Here is a 15,759-nt window from a genome sequence, read left to right as displayed (position 1 = left end):
ACGCCGGAGCCTAAAAGAGTAAACAACGAGAGGGTAAGCAAAACACTTAGTGAATGTAATAAGTATACACATACATATATAATATACCTACTTGCAAACCCTTACACGCATACCGCATACATGCTAGCAATTTAATTAGCATACTGTGAAGACCCGTCCAAATCCCTTTAGACGTAGTACATCATTCATCGATTTCATTACGAGGTGTTGACCTCTATATGATACGTTTTGTAAATATTGCATTCTTTTGAAAAGGTACAGTATCAATTGAATATATATATATATCCAAGGTTTTCGCCATCTGATAATTTCTACTTATAGACAATCACCGTAAATAATAGTTTTTAATAATACATTCGTTGACAATATAGTCAAAATAAGATACATGGTGATGATTTTGTGAATGCAAAGTTTTCTCGAATAAAGCATGTATGACTCCATGCACATAGCTTGTATAACGTATAAGCAAACAGCGGAAGACTTCTAGGAACCTGAGAATAAACATGCTAAAAAGTATCAACACAAAGGTTGGTGAGTTCATAGTTTTAATGTTGCGCATGATCTGTATATAAAGGTGGACCACAAGATTTCAGTTGTTTTATCCAAAACATTTATCAAAATATTCTACGGAATTGATCATCTTGGTAACTAAACTTAACGTATATATAATAAGTACCCCTGTTTTAACATACATGCAACCAACATGTACAATATACGCAAACCAACGTGTACTAAACTCAAATAGCATACGTCCACTTTATAGTTCAGGCTAGGGTCTCTATACCTGGAACGGACGGGCATGTCAAGCCCTATGGATCCATATACAACTATTCGCGCCCACCAGTTCTTATAACCAGTAGCTACTAGTTACCAAAGCTAAGGGATTTTTGGTTCAAACTCAGTGTAGAATTTAGTATGTACTTGTGTCCATTGCGTTTAAAAATAAAGTGCATGTATTCTCAGCCCAAAAATATAAATTACAAAAGCAATTAAAAAGGGATCTATAAACTCACCTTGAGTGCACTTGACAATTCATAAGCAAAGAGTAGTCGAATTACAATGACCGAGTAATGAAACCCGAATCATACAATTGTTGGTATAGATGTGTAGAGCATGATGAGAGGTTCACGAATATATAAACGATCAAGCAAACGAGCAAGCAATCGAAGGTGTTATTGATCTTGGAAAATGGGTGACTTGTTTGATGAAAATGGTTAGCTAAGGTGATGGTTATGTTTGATGATGGTGATCGTGTTTAATGAAAGTGATGAGGTGGTTCGGTGAAGGTGGTTCTCGGCCAACATGAGCAAAAACAAAGATGATGAGATGGTTTTGGGATGGTCATCGAACTCTCAGAATCATAAAGAATGTGGTTTGTAGTGATCATAAAAATAGTTGGTGGATTTGATATGGATGCTTGAAGGTGAGATGGTTTTATAAAGTAACAGAAAACAAGTAGTAGTAATAGTGTCGGACAGTGATTTGTCTTTGGGATGGTACTTGACAAAAATAAAAATAAAACAATCATGTGTGCCATCTAAAAAAAAGAAAAAGAAAAAGTAGGAATGATTAATTCTAAAGTCCATATAATTTATACATATGCATGATCTGTTTCCAACTTATAATAGAAAATATCAAATGGGTTGATTTATGTGTTTAATGTATGTCATGTATGCATGTATGTAACTATATTAAGATGTTTAAAAGATAAAAACAGTAGCATTGATAGATTCAACAATGTAAAAAAATGTAAAATTTTTTAACTAAACCCCACTTGGTCTTCACATTCATTTGTATGCATGTTAAAAGCAAAAATAGTAAAATCATGCGATCACATCCTTGTTCAATGAATTGGATCCAACTTTCTTTATTAATTGTCATGTGTCGACATCTAGCTAGTTATACTAAATTATATTTAAATCACATCACAATAATAATAACGTTATTTAATATTTAATGTGTATTTAAACTTACTTTATTGAGTTTAGATTATTATAAAATATTTCAACTAAAATGACCCGTCTCTAGAATCAACGATCAAGAAATTTAGTTCTACTACTTTATGTTTCATGTGATTCTTAAAACAAAATTCCCTACTTGTTCAAGAATGATATCTAACTTGTATGTCAAAATTTATGTAATTAGATGTGTTGAAATTAAATACGGTTTTTATTATAATTGTGGGGTTAGTTTAGTTGATCATTATATTCCCTTTATTAATTTGCATTGTCTCTTTCTGCCTAATCATGTTCAATTATTATAGTGGAGTAATATATATATATATATATATATATATATATATATATATATATATATATATATATATATATATATATATATATATATATATAACATGTTCACAATATAGATATAGTAATATAGATAAGAGATGTCACATGTTCTTTTCTTTTTGTCACGGACTAGAAACATTTTCAACTTAAGCCACGTGATATTATATCTCTCGCCTGCAAAGTTATTTGTAATTAATTTTATTTTAAGTCCAAGTTTTTATGAAACGAATCGCAAAAATGTTTGTCCGTCCCAATTAAAACATACGTACTACTTAAAATATAATATTTAAAATTTCTATTTTAAATTACAAAGATAATTATTTTATTAACATAAAATTTACATAATTTATCTACTAACTAACGTTTAATTCCAAATCCTTTTATGTTTATATTAAACTTTGTTTAATAACAATCGAAAAGACAAACGACTATTACTATCGTTTACTAAATAAATTCGAAATCATATATATATATATATATATATATATATATATATATATATATATGTATATATGTATATATATATATATATGTATATATATATATATACTTTGTCTATATATATAAACACGTAAGTTATTTTCATATCAACCAAATCGCATAATATTTTATTATCGTTTCTCAATTTATTATATATATATACACATACATATATATATACATATCTATTTACAAACAGTTGTTCGTGAATCGTTGGAAATGGTCGAGGTTAAATGAATGTTTGTAAACATTTCAAATTTTTTGAGACTCAACATTACAGACTTTGCTTATCGTGTCAAAAATATTAAATCATTTAAAGATTTGAATTAAAAATAAGTCGAAATTTTTCGGGTCGTCACACATACCATCTCAAAGTAATAAGCTAATAACATCCAATACCGCAACTAGCATATCCAATAGCATATAGTCGAAACAATATAATATGCTGCACAACAACGCATACACAAACCATATGGTTAACCATACACGCGCCATAATGCTACCGGCTCCGTGGTTTGCACCATACGCAATTGTCATGATGCTACCGGCTCTGTGGTTTGCATTACAACTTGAGTCATACTCACGCTAAGGCGTTACCGGCTCCGTGGTTCATACCTTAACAACTCGTACTATAGTGCTACCAGCTTCGTAGCTCACACTACAACACACCTACCATGATGCTTCCGGCTCTGTGGTTCGCATCATAGCACACCCGCACATACTATGGCACTACCGGCTCCGTGGATCATGCCATATCATACAAATAAATACACTATATACATACACGTATAATTATTCCACTAACCTTAACGCCTTTGGTGAATGCTAAAATAAGCTCGCAACCTTCAATGTAACGTACCTATTACATTATGCACATAATCAATCCTCAAAAGAAGTTGGTCAACCAACTCACTCACCATCCTAGTGTCATTTTGACCCATAGTGCAAATGTAACCCATTCGCACCATTAGCCCTAACACTAGGTCGAGATTACTCCAAATCCCTAACATCAATTGATTATGGTCGTAATACCCTTATTAACACAAAGTTAGTGCATTTTCACTCTCATTAGGCAACTTAGGTCTCCCAAGACTCATTTGACCCATTTCAAGGTCAACACACCCATTTGGGTCATCCACCACCCAAATAACACCCATTCACTTAACACAAAGTGTGCTAGTGGTTGACTTAACCATTTAAGATCCATAAACACAAATCATCACCTCAAAACCCTAGGTTAGTCATTATTGGGTTCTCATGACCCAATCTTACCCAAAAACCCCCAATTCACCAACAAATGTGTTTTATGTTTACTACTAACCCAAACCCTAACCCTCAAACAAATCTAAGTAAAGAAAATCAAGATTAGGACATACCATTACAATTAAAATGTAGCTAGTAACGAGGTGAACAACTTTAATACTCGTGCTTTGACCCGAATCAAGCTTCTTCCTCCTCGATTTGAGCTTTCTTACACTAGAAACCCCTTTCTCTCTCTAAAATTGAAGTGGAAGGGATAAGGTAGGTGAAAGTGGAGTAAATGGCACTCTAGATCTGATCTTGTGGCTTTAAATTTGTTCATATGCTAAAAGACCAAAGTGCCCTTCTTATTTTACAATTTAATTAAAAGACCCAATCTTTTCCCCGTCCAGGAGCGGCGCTCTTGAACCTAGAAGCGGCGCTCCTAGTGTATTTTCTTGATATTTTTGGGTCATTACATGTGGAATGTGTAAATTTCCAATGTTCAGTTGCGGTTCTATTAAATGAGTGAGTAATCACAAGACAAATTGGTTGGCGTCATTTCTTAACCATTTAAAATATTATACTAATAATTTCAATATTATAAGCCCACAACAACAACAACAACAAAACCCAATATCACATGAGTGGTGTATCGGGGAGGTGAGATGTTGACAATCCTCCCCCTATCAGAGAATAAAAACAAGTCATTCTCCACTCAGAGTCCCCAGAGTGAAACACTCTCAAAAGTAGAGTAAGTCATCGCTCTCTATTCGATGGATAAAGAGATTGCTTCCGAGTGGACCTCCGACCAATAAATATGAAATAATATATATAAGTTTTAACCCCATTGGTCACCATATATCTCTGCCTCTGGTTGCATCTAAGTTTGATAAGTCTAGTGGAAAAAAATATGTGACCGAGGATTGGGTTTCGGGGGTCTTGAAACCATCATTTGCTGCCTTTGATAAAATGATTAGTGATATGGGCGCTGTAAACATGGATGCCATTCCCTTTTAATTCAAACAATCCGTCCAAGGCAACGACTAAAAGCAAAAAAGCTAAGAAAGAAAAGACCGATCCAAGGAGAGAAGATTAAACAATTCTCGATATTTATTAAACACGTTCCGGGAGTTTCATTTAGTTTTCAGGTTAGCTGTTTTTCTAGGCGTAGATGGTGTATAATATTGTGATATTCTCTTGATTAGATGCCCTCTTTATTTAGGTATATGATTTATTATCTATCGGGTTGCTTGTTCCTTCGTATTCGTTGTGACCTCTAGTTTAAGGTTTCATTCTAGATGAACTCGTTTTTTTAAAGTGTGTAAGTTTATTGAGGCTTCATGTTTTTTTTTTTATGAAGTTTCCCAATTTATGACATACTACTACATCCGCCTCATTACAAGTACTGCCAACTCATGTTCGATTCTCACTCCAAGCAGGGAGTTTTCAAACATTTGATGATATTGCCAACATCAATGCGATCTGGAAAGGTCTCTGGGGGGTTTTCCCAACCTTCGATGGTACAACCAACATCATCGCGAATTGAGTTTCATCCTAACGCGTGTGTGGGTGACAAATGAGAGCATTCGATGTCGATATCACCATTAAAAAGAATCATGTATCATTAGATAATAAATTTACAGTATCACTTTAAAATGATGTTCTTTTAGGTAATTTTACACGTTAAGTTTTTAAATAATCCGATTTTTTCAAACATTTTACTAAACTGATTATCTGATTATTATGATTTCAAACATCATGATCAAATCCAAACACTATTTATCAAATTAACATTTTATTGTAGCTGATTATACTAATTATCTGAAATGTATAATCTTAAGTTCTATTACAATGCTAAAATGATGATGCAATAATTACCTTTTTTTCTTCTATAAAAAAATCAAACAGAAAAAGAAAAATTGTGAGGGCATGTAGGTGATGTCATAAATAATATTATTTTTACAATTAAAGTAAATATACTTAATGATATCATAAATAAGAATTATATAAGCTTAAAAATTTCAAAAATAAATAAAAAAAATTTAAGCCCAAATGATGATGTCATTATATTTATTAAATTTTAACATGTTAATTTTATAATATATAGAGCATTATGTATAATCTTATGATAAAATACCATCATGACTAAATGCATAAATGTACAATATTCGAAATATTATGTACAATCTTATGGTAAGACAACCTCAGGATCGTATGTACAATATTTGAAGCATTATGTACAAGTACAACCTTATGATAAAACATTCACATGACCATATGTATAAGCTTTAAAACAAATTGTACAATCTTTTACAAACCAACTTATAAACACGTGTACAAACTTTAAAACATATTGTACAACCTTTATATAATAATTGTATTTTTATTTTCAAAAATTTATCAAGAGGCATGCCATTTGTTATTATTAATAATTATTATTAAAAGTATAAATACTCAATTTTTAAACAAACTTTATTATTATATTATTATTATTATTATTCAAATATGAGTGATTTTTACGGGATTAATTACGTTACATATGTATGCGAAATAAATGTATCAATAAAATATTGTAATGTAGGCTTTTATTACAAAGTTAAGTACATTAAGGTAATTCATTTATTCTGACCAAGTTAAGTACCTCAATATATTTGTAAAAACAACGACAAATTTTTTAGTCGGAATTCATTGTTACACGGGTCATTAAACTAAATGACTTTAACATTTACATTTACGTTCTCTTAATACCCAAAAACATATTATTAAACTGTTTCGTTTAAATAAATTTCACTACTCGGATTTTAAAATGCAAATTCAAACCCTAACTTTCTCCCAAAAGGAAAAATAAAAGCATAAAAAGCAAATAAAGTGGAAGTTTAGGTTTAGCCGTTTAGGTCACAAGAGTAAGGGTGATACCTAAAATCACCCGCTTCGTAACAGTAAAGGCGGCAGTATATTAAAAGTGAGATGATCCGTTATACATAAATCAGATCTATCTCTATCCCTGACTTAATATCAGCTTTGATTCATCTCCGTTAAAATGGTTAGTTCCTGCTGCTGTTTTATTTCATTTTTTTACTTGATCTGTAACTATATTCACTATTACTGTTTGCTATTTGATCGAAATCGTATTGCTTAATGATTTAACTATTTATTATTATATTTATATGTAAAAACGAAATGATGAATTTCAGCTTCCATTATCTCTGCTTAAAACGTCTCAAGGGCATCCTATGGTCAGTACCTCCCACCTCTCTATTTTTTTTTTGTTACTGTTATTTTTTATTATTTTACTGTTTTGTTCGTTTATTTTATTTTATTTTATTTTTTTAATTCTGTGAGGTATTTTTGATTTGTGCGCGATTATCTTCAATTTTATGTGATTATTTTGCAATCCACCATCTAACAATAAAGCGCGTGATATTACTGAACTGTTTTATTATAATATGTTAGATTTCATTTGTGTGTAAATTACATTATTAAATAGTTTTTACATATCTTGATGCAGCTGGTGGAGTTGAAAAATGGTGAAACTTACAACGGGCATTTGGTGAACTGTGACACCTGGATGAATATTCATCTTCGTGAAGTTATTTGTACCTCCAAAGTACTTTTGTCTACTCTTTCAATACTTTATAACCGTAAGGACTAGAAATGTCAATTTTAAAAAATTGTGATTTGACAGGATGGTGATAGGTTCTGGAGGATGCCTGAATGCTATATACGTGGAAATACTATCAAGTATCTTCGTGTGCCAGATGAGGTACTAATCAAGTTCTGTATATTCGAGTTTTGTATCGCCAAATTGTTTCTTTTACTTGTATCAAATCGCATGTGGTTTTAAAATAAGGGTGTGAGGATCATTGGATTATTGTTTCTGTTACTGTTTTTATATGTGTTTCTGGAATGATGCAACTTAGCCAAATCAGACATTGGGATGTGCTCCATAGGGTTGTTTCGAGTTGCTTGTACAAGTTACAGTTATGATCCTTTGTTGAAGCGTATCTCTCTGATGATAAAACAGAGATCGGTTTCTTGCTGACCAGATTTAGTCATGTTTGTATATTATTTGTTGATTTGGTCACCTGTTAACATGTATACATGTGTTGTCATGCCTATTTCTAGAGGTGGCAATTTTCATTTTGTCTTGTTTTAAATGGATTGATTCGAGTTATGATTTATCTGAAATCGGTGTATCTTGTTGCAGCTAATTTCACTATTGGTGTCGTCTTTGTGCTTTTCTTTTCTTGCATTTTGTTACATTTTTGGGCTGAAAATTAGAAATCATATGCAATTGTGATAATATTATTCAAAAACTATATGGTAGGTGCATCATTATCTTATGAGATGGTGCAGTGATTCTATATATAGAATCGGTGTATAATGTTTTTAATGTTGTTGATTTACGTGGCTTTTCTTTCTTCAGGTGATTGACAAGGTTCAGGAAGAAACCAAGAACCGCACTGGTATGATTGTAACTTAAATATTGATTAAAATCGTCTATGATTATATTGTGATTGTCACTTTGAATTGAATCTTATATATATTATCACAGATACGTACGTTTTATAAATAAAGCAAAGTCTAAAGTAAAGGTGAAATACCATTTTTTGAAGATAATCTAGTTTATAACATAATTACATAAATGTGTGATGCCTTTCCCTTCATTTAATATCCTTCAAAAGTTGTGCTGTGACCATTGCTCTAAATATCCACCTATATGTGTCCAGAAAGTTGTGCTTGATGAACTTTAATAGTTGTGGGAAAGAAGAATTTAAACTGAGGTCTTTTATATAATTAGTTGGTAATTGGTTGATTATGTTTTATATTACCAGATAGAAAGCCACCAGGGGTTGGACGTGGAAGGGGAAGAGGTGGTAGGGATGACATTGGTGGTGGTGGCGGTGGTGGTAGGAGGCCAGCAAAAGGCGGCATGGGTGGTCGTGGCGGCATGGAAGGTGGTTATCCCATTGGCGGCAACAGAGGTGGTATTAAATTTCTTAATCACATTCTTTATGTATGCTTTTTGTAAGGTTTCAATTACTAACAGCCAGCTTTTTTTCTTTGATTCAGGCGGAGGACGTGGTCGTGGTTGATGTGACAAATGTAACAAAGTGTCTTTTAAGGGTGGTTGGTTGGATCCTTAATAAATAAAGCCTATGGTCTGTTGTAAATTCAAGTGCACTTCTAGTATCTTTGTTATTATTATAAAAAAGATAGAAACAGAATTAGGGATAATTCTATGCATTTGTGTTTATTTGAAAGACATTAGGACATTTCATTAGAAGATCTACATTTGTGAAGGGTATTTTGCCCAAGTTACATAGTCGCGTGTGTCCATTTGTGCACTTTTTCTATTTGGATTATCAATGGATTGCATTTATGCCCTTTAAAAAGTCATTTTCACTTTCAGTGGTGGGTTGGGAGGTCTTTCAGAGCTTGGTTAGGCTTGGGGTATATCAATAGGTCTAGATTTTGGTAGGGTTGCAGCTTTCAATGTGTATCAATTGGTATTGGTGATTGTCTTCAATTTGGTGTACTCGTGCACCTTTCAATGTGGGATCGTAGGATCACGAACAACAGATCATCGGAATAGGTCAATTGTATTTCAATTTTGTATTCTGCCTGATCTTTTGTGATTATTAATATATTATATACTTTTGCCAAAGGAAAAAAAAAAAAAACTTTTAAGTGTTTAAATGATTTGCAAATAATGATATTTACTTAACAATATAATTTAGGTGAGTCAAAACCGGTTTATTATATAATGTAAAAGGTTGAAATGTGTCAACTCGAAGCACTTCATATTCAAAACTATTTTTTTTAACTACCGGACAAGTTTAACTAGTTTCCGTTAAAAATTTTTTTATTACAATATAGTTAGACCTGTTAGAGATCGGACCTCTTATTATATTGTACTTGGACCCACAATTTACATATGGCTATCACAGCCATACTTGTTTCTACATTAGCCGCACATTAGAATGGTAGTGGAGAGATGCTTTCATTTTGTTGCATTCATTTTTCGTCACTGGTTTATGTGTGTAATAACTATGCAGGATGTTAATGGGCTAGTAAGCCTTATGGTTTGGTGTGTGTGGACATGTTATTTGTAGTCCAACTCGCCTTTGCTTTGTAACTCACAATTTTTTTCACTATTGGTGAAAAATTGTTACTTTTTTTATTTTTATTATTTTTTTTGAAAGACAAGTTGTTGGCATGGAATACTCTCATTTGCCACGCACGCACGCGCTTTCTGACAGGAAACCCGAACCGCATTACAGGGATCCGAACCTTATACCATCCAGAGGGGCAGGCGATCGGACCTGAGTCATGAATACGGGTCGGTAAAACCTTCCCCGGGGCAATTCGGCTTTCAGGAAAGGAAATAAATCCCACGAATATTTTTAAGAGGAGGGACTCGAACTTGAGACCTCCCCACCCCCATCCCAATGCACAAGTGTAAAGGATAACCCACATCTATAGTTTCTATTAAAATGCTAAAATGATGATATCATTATTAAGCTAAATCCTTTGTTAAGAAAAAATCAAAAATAAAAAGAAAAAAAATCCAGGTTACTTAGATGATGTCATTAATTCTAAATATTTTATAATTAAAAAAAATTGTATTTATAGTAACTAACTTGATGATGTCATTAAAATAATTAATTATTTTAAATAAAATTATTATATTAATTGTATAATATATAAAGCATTATGTACAACTTTATGATAAAATACTCTCATGACCATATGTGCAATATTTGAAGCAATATGTACAACCTTATGGTAAAACATTACCATGACCATATGTACAATATTTGAAACATATATATACAACTTTATGATAAAACATCTCATTAACACATGTGCAAACTTTAAAGCATATTGTACAGCATTCATATAATAATTGTATTTTAGTTTTTAAAAAAATAAAATTAAAGAGACATTTGTTATTATTAATAATTATTATTATTATTATAAATATAAATACTCAATTTTAGAGCGAACTTTATTATTATTATATTATTATTATTCAAAAGTGGGTCATCTTTACGGGATTAATTACGTTACATTTATATGCGAAATACATGTCTCAATAAAATGTTGTAATGTAGCTTTTATGACAAAAAAATAATAATTGTGATGAAAATTGGAACAAGGTGGTGGGAGAATATATGTAGTTCATTTATACTGACCAAGTTTCTTAGTCAGAATATATGGTTCCACGAGTTATTAAACTAAATGACTTTAGCATTTATATTCACTTAATTCCTAAAATATATCATTAAACTGTTTCGTTTAAACGAACCCGTGATTTCACGGGTCATTTCACTAGTTGACTCATATTTTAGTAAAATGGGCCAAACCTGCCACCTATACAACATCCGGAAGACTTTGAGTAATTGTGTAACCATCTTTTTTGATGTATAAATAAATATTTTCCTAAACAAAGAAACTCGGTTTTACACCAGAGTTTCTTGGGCATGTTAAGCTTGTAACATTGATGATACCTTAACAAGCTCATTAAAGATGACTTTAGAATTGACACATATTAAAGTCTTCAACTAAAAACTGGATATCTGTAAGACCACTCTCATCCATAACACAAGTTGCATGCACAAGTTACACTTCTGATCCTATGTTGAAGCGTATCTCTCTAATGATAAAACATAGAAGGTTGAAGCATTAGGTTCTTCTGGGGACATTTTGCATTTCAAAATAAGCTTGAGAATAATAATATAGCTACCATTTTTTTGTAGTTATATTTTTCATAATAATTTCAAGCATGGATTTTTCATATGCTGAATGTAATGGCATCTTTATGAATAATATTTTAGGTTAATTCTAACATTAGTATTTCGTTTTGTATATTAGCATCACATCATTCATTTTATATCAACTAATGAACGTAAACTATAGATCAAAGAAACAATTTATGGAAAGTTGAACATGGTTCTAAACTGTAGAGTTTAAATTTAGAAAGCTGTTATATAAAGTGATGAAAGCTTCTAACTTGTAATATAAAAACAGAAGTTAGAGGGTACCACTTCCAGATCTCATTGACCATAATGTAAAGCTACTGATTTCAAGGATAAAATAAAAAGGGAAAAAAAATTAGAGCTCAGTAAGGCCTATAGATGTCTCCATTTAAGGTCAGACAAATCTGGTGAACCCCTCCACCAGTGAGGCATATGACATCATAGCTCAACAAATGCACCAGCCGGGAATCGAACCCGGGTCTGTACCGTGGCAGGGTACTATTCTACCACTAGACCACTGGTGCTTATGCTTTTGTTTTCTGCTATCTAATTGATATACTTCATTTAATGAACATTTACCATTACAAACGTACTAATCAAATACGGGCTCGTTATTAGCCAAGTTAATTTTAGAGCAGACAATGCACGGAAGGCTGAAACTAACAGACTCATATAGGCTTTCATTGAGCACTTTGTAATAATACATAAAACATGAAGATGAGATTTGTAACGAATTCGAAGATTACCAAAAATCACCGCAAGAACATACGCCATATAGAGAAACACTAGAAAAATTGTTACTTTTACAATTTTGGCAGCAATCTGTGCAGAACACAATAAGTATATAAATATAAATACAGATAAATAAAATTAAATGAAAATTAAACAAATTATCTGCAGAATTTACCTAAAGTAATCGAACTAAGGGCATAGAGCGAGTTGTAGGAAAAACACAGTAACAATCGAACTAGTTCAATGACAATAACAGATCATTGACCAGATACATATAGGGGTAAGTAAGATCAGTAAAAAGCTTACTAAGCGTAAAAATTATGTTTCTTTAACGAGATATGTCAAAATGAGCAAACTTTAAACAAACGTACGTTTATTAAAATGTTTGTTGGTCATCAGATTGAAAAAATGTGTTCTTTACGCATTCTACGCAAACAGGTTAGACCAAAGCATTTAACTAAGAAGGAAACAGGTTATAAGTAGTGAAGTTTATTCAGTTACATTATTATTAGAGATAGTATATTTAGATTGCTTAACTTATGTTGTAATATGGTATGTAATTTTATAATATCGAGCATTCAAGAGAACCGATATAAAGTGTTTAGATGCTGGCCCAAAAACATTCAAACCAACACTAGAATGTTACCTGTTTTGCACTGAACCCGCCCATTTTGCCACCTATAACTCTTGATTTCTTGAAGATTTAAAAGCAAGGGAGTTCACATTACTTCCAAGTTGATTTCTGGAAATTAAAAAAGCCTAAATTTTGCTAATCAAACAGTTACCAATGTGTGTTTTAAAAGCAAACTATATACAGATTATAGCGTAATGTATTATACCCAAACTGCTTTCGGCTATCATAACAATAACAGCTTGGACAAGACAAATAGCTGTAAAAAGAACTTGCTCTATAAACCGTAGATCATACCTTAAAATATCAGTTCCAGATGAAAGAGGAGGCTACCTTCGAATACTGAAACTAGTATTGTAACCGTTTTTGTAAACCATGCAGGCTTGCCTGAGTGACCACCGAGTTGCCCAATGAAGCACACCAACCGGGTTCAATTCATGGCTATGTCAAATTGTTCAAAAAGGGAGTGTGACTAGAGGGTGTGCATCACCCGGTACTAGGTCTCGCGCTCGGGGGCTTGATTACCCGAGGTCTTACCTTCTATGGGGAGCCAATGTGCTCGTTCATAGGAGGGTTTCCTCGCTAAAGAAAAAAAAAACGTTTTTGTATATAATCTCGCGAATTCGCAGGTTATAAACTTGTATACATAATAGTCAAACTCTAACCTATCAAAAACTCAACGATAGTCCATTGCTACACTCAACTCCAGTTAAGTAGAAGTTCAGTGAGTTAAATTATCCAGGTACAGTGAGTCGATAAAGTTGGAAAATAGTACCCTCGCTTGTGGCCTAGTGGTACACCCAACACCTTGTGTCTCAAGTTCGAGTCCCCTCCTTTAAAACATCACAGGGTATTCACCTGATTTATGGAGTGACCCTGGGGAGGTTTTACCGACCCGTATTTCAGGATTTCGGCCCACTCAACCTGCCCCTCGGGATGGTTTACAGATTGGGTCCCTGTAATTCGGTTCAGGATTTTGCCTTTTAAAAAAAAGTTGAAAAACATATTTGTAGCGAAGTTGGAGATTCTTAACATTATGAATCCCAAAGGAGGCAAAGGCCACAGTTTTGAGATTCGTTAATACAAACAAGGTGTTAAAAGAAAGATTCTTGGATTTGGGTCATGTTTAAGTTACTTTATCAATAACTTTTTCAAACAATTGACATGAATGAGTTTTGCATTATGAGTTAAATACTAGATAAATCTGATGTCAAGAATTATGACGGGGCCAGTTACAACATTAAACCAATCCCAAATATGCAAGGGATGAGGAGGTATGACATAGACAATCCGATGAAAGTAAGGAATTTTTTTTTAAGAGTAAGGGAGTTGTTAATTATGCTATAATAAATTATGCTGATAACTTTTATGTGAATAGCAATGAGAAAGCTGAAGCAGGGTTAAATAGCAAACCCCATTTTTCTATAATAATAAATTATAATTTATAATGCCCACTCCCACTAGTTTTGTGAGAAAGTGAGGTGTTACAACTTACTCAAGCCTCAACAAATTATTCACCTCTCATAATGATACATATATTCTCTTCTTATTTCAAAGAGATTGAATGAATGAACCTTTTTTGGTAAAAGGATTGAAAATGAACTAGTAGGGAAATATAAAATGAAGTAATTGAATATTAATTCAATTTACTACTATGAATTAAGAATGATGTAATTAACCCGCTCGCACTGTTGCATTATGCTTTGAATACCAAGTTGTGACAAGTTTTATCACACGGATACGGGCAGTCGATTTGTTTGACAGTTGAACGGTCATAGAACCAGTCTCCAACAGCCAGTGCAATCGCCTGTACATATTTGATAAAATTAATTAATTACTAGTTTAATGCTTTACAGACAATTTGGGCGACTTTTTTACCAGCTTTGACCCTTACGTATAAAATCTAACCCGAAGTTTACTGTACCTTGTTTCCAAGAAGAGGTGAATTATCGGCAAACCATGTATCCTGCCTTTCTGATTGGCAATGAGCAAAACACGAATTTATAAACAACCCGTTTTGTCTGGACCTCGAGAATCTTTTGATTGAATTCAGCATCTGATTTCTAAATCCTGCTATAACAATACAGGAATTAATATTAATACATTATAAATAAATTTATTAAATTTCTTTTTTACTAACACAAACACATTACCTTGAAGAAAATTCATCTGTGATGGTGAACAGTTTGCATGGTTCTTTTGGCATGCCTTCCATGTGCCTCGACGATCAGCCGTTGGTGGAGCTAAACTAGCAAGGATCTAAAATAATAGATTACAACATTATAAATATTTTGCCTCTAAACGGGTCAAATAGGTAGAATAGTTTGAAATTCAGTTAATAAAAGATGGGGAAAAAAAAGTGTCCGAGGGTCTGCCAGCATCAACCCAACCCATAAGAAAAAATTAATAATAATAAAAAAATAATAATGTTCTGGACTGATACGTTGCCCATCAAACCTATTTTGTAGTTACTAATAAAACCTGCATCCAAACACTCCCAAAGTCACTTGGTAAACAGATAGAAGAATTACCTGCCATGAATCATAGGTGGTATTGAGAAGGAACATAGGGGTTTTGAGGTTCAAAACTATGTTTTATGGGAAAAAGCACTGCACAAGTA

General features: G+C 32.6%; 1 protein-coding gene and 2 non-coding genes across 3 annotated transcripts; 2 read left to right on the top strand and 1 right to left on the bottom strand.

Moving 5' to 3' along the window:
- The first annotated feature begins 6,876 nt into the window (after positions 1 to 6,876).
- Positions 6,877 to 9,109, top strand: LOC139887822 (sm-like protein LSM4). Its single transcript, XM_071870874.1, has 7 exons — positions 6,877 to 7,056; positions 7,208 to 7,249; positions 7,522 to 7,620; positions 7,699 to 7,776; positions 8,440 to 8,479; positions 8,849 to 8,998; positions 9,087 to 9,109. The coding sequence occupies exons 1-7, from the start codon at positions 7,054 to 7,056 to the stop codon at positions 9,107 to 9,109; spliced, it is 435 nt and encodes a 144-aa protein (XP_071726975.1). The 5' UTR covers positions 6,877 to 7,053.
- On the top strand, positions 7,915 to 8,060 carry LOC139895422 (small nucleolar RNA snoR127). The gene has a single exon (XR_011775874.1). It is a non-coding gene; the product is annotated as a small nucleolar RNA snoR127 (small nucleolar RNA).
- A 3,120-nt stretch (positions 9,110 to 12,229) lies between the features above and the next one.
- Positions 12,230 to 12,300, bottom strand: TRNAG-GCC (transfer RNA glycine (anticodon GCC)). The gene has a single exon. It is a non-coding gene; the product is annotated as a tRNA-Gly (tRNA).
- Between the last annotated feature and the right edge of the window lie 3,459 nt (positions 12,301 to 15,759).

Source organism: Rutidosis leptorrhynchoides, chromosome 2 (genome assembly GCF_046630445.1).
Source record: "Rutidosis leptorrhynchoides isolate AG116_Rl617_1_P2 chromosome 2, CSIRO_AGI_Rlap_v1, whole genome shotgun sequence".
Taxonomy (NCBI): domain Eukaryota; kingdom Viridiplantae; phylum Streptophyta; class Magnoliopsida; order Asterales; family Asteraceae; genus Rutidosis; species Rutidosis leptorrhynchoides.
This window is presented reverse-complemented; position numbering and strand designations above follow the sequence as displayed.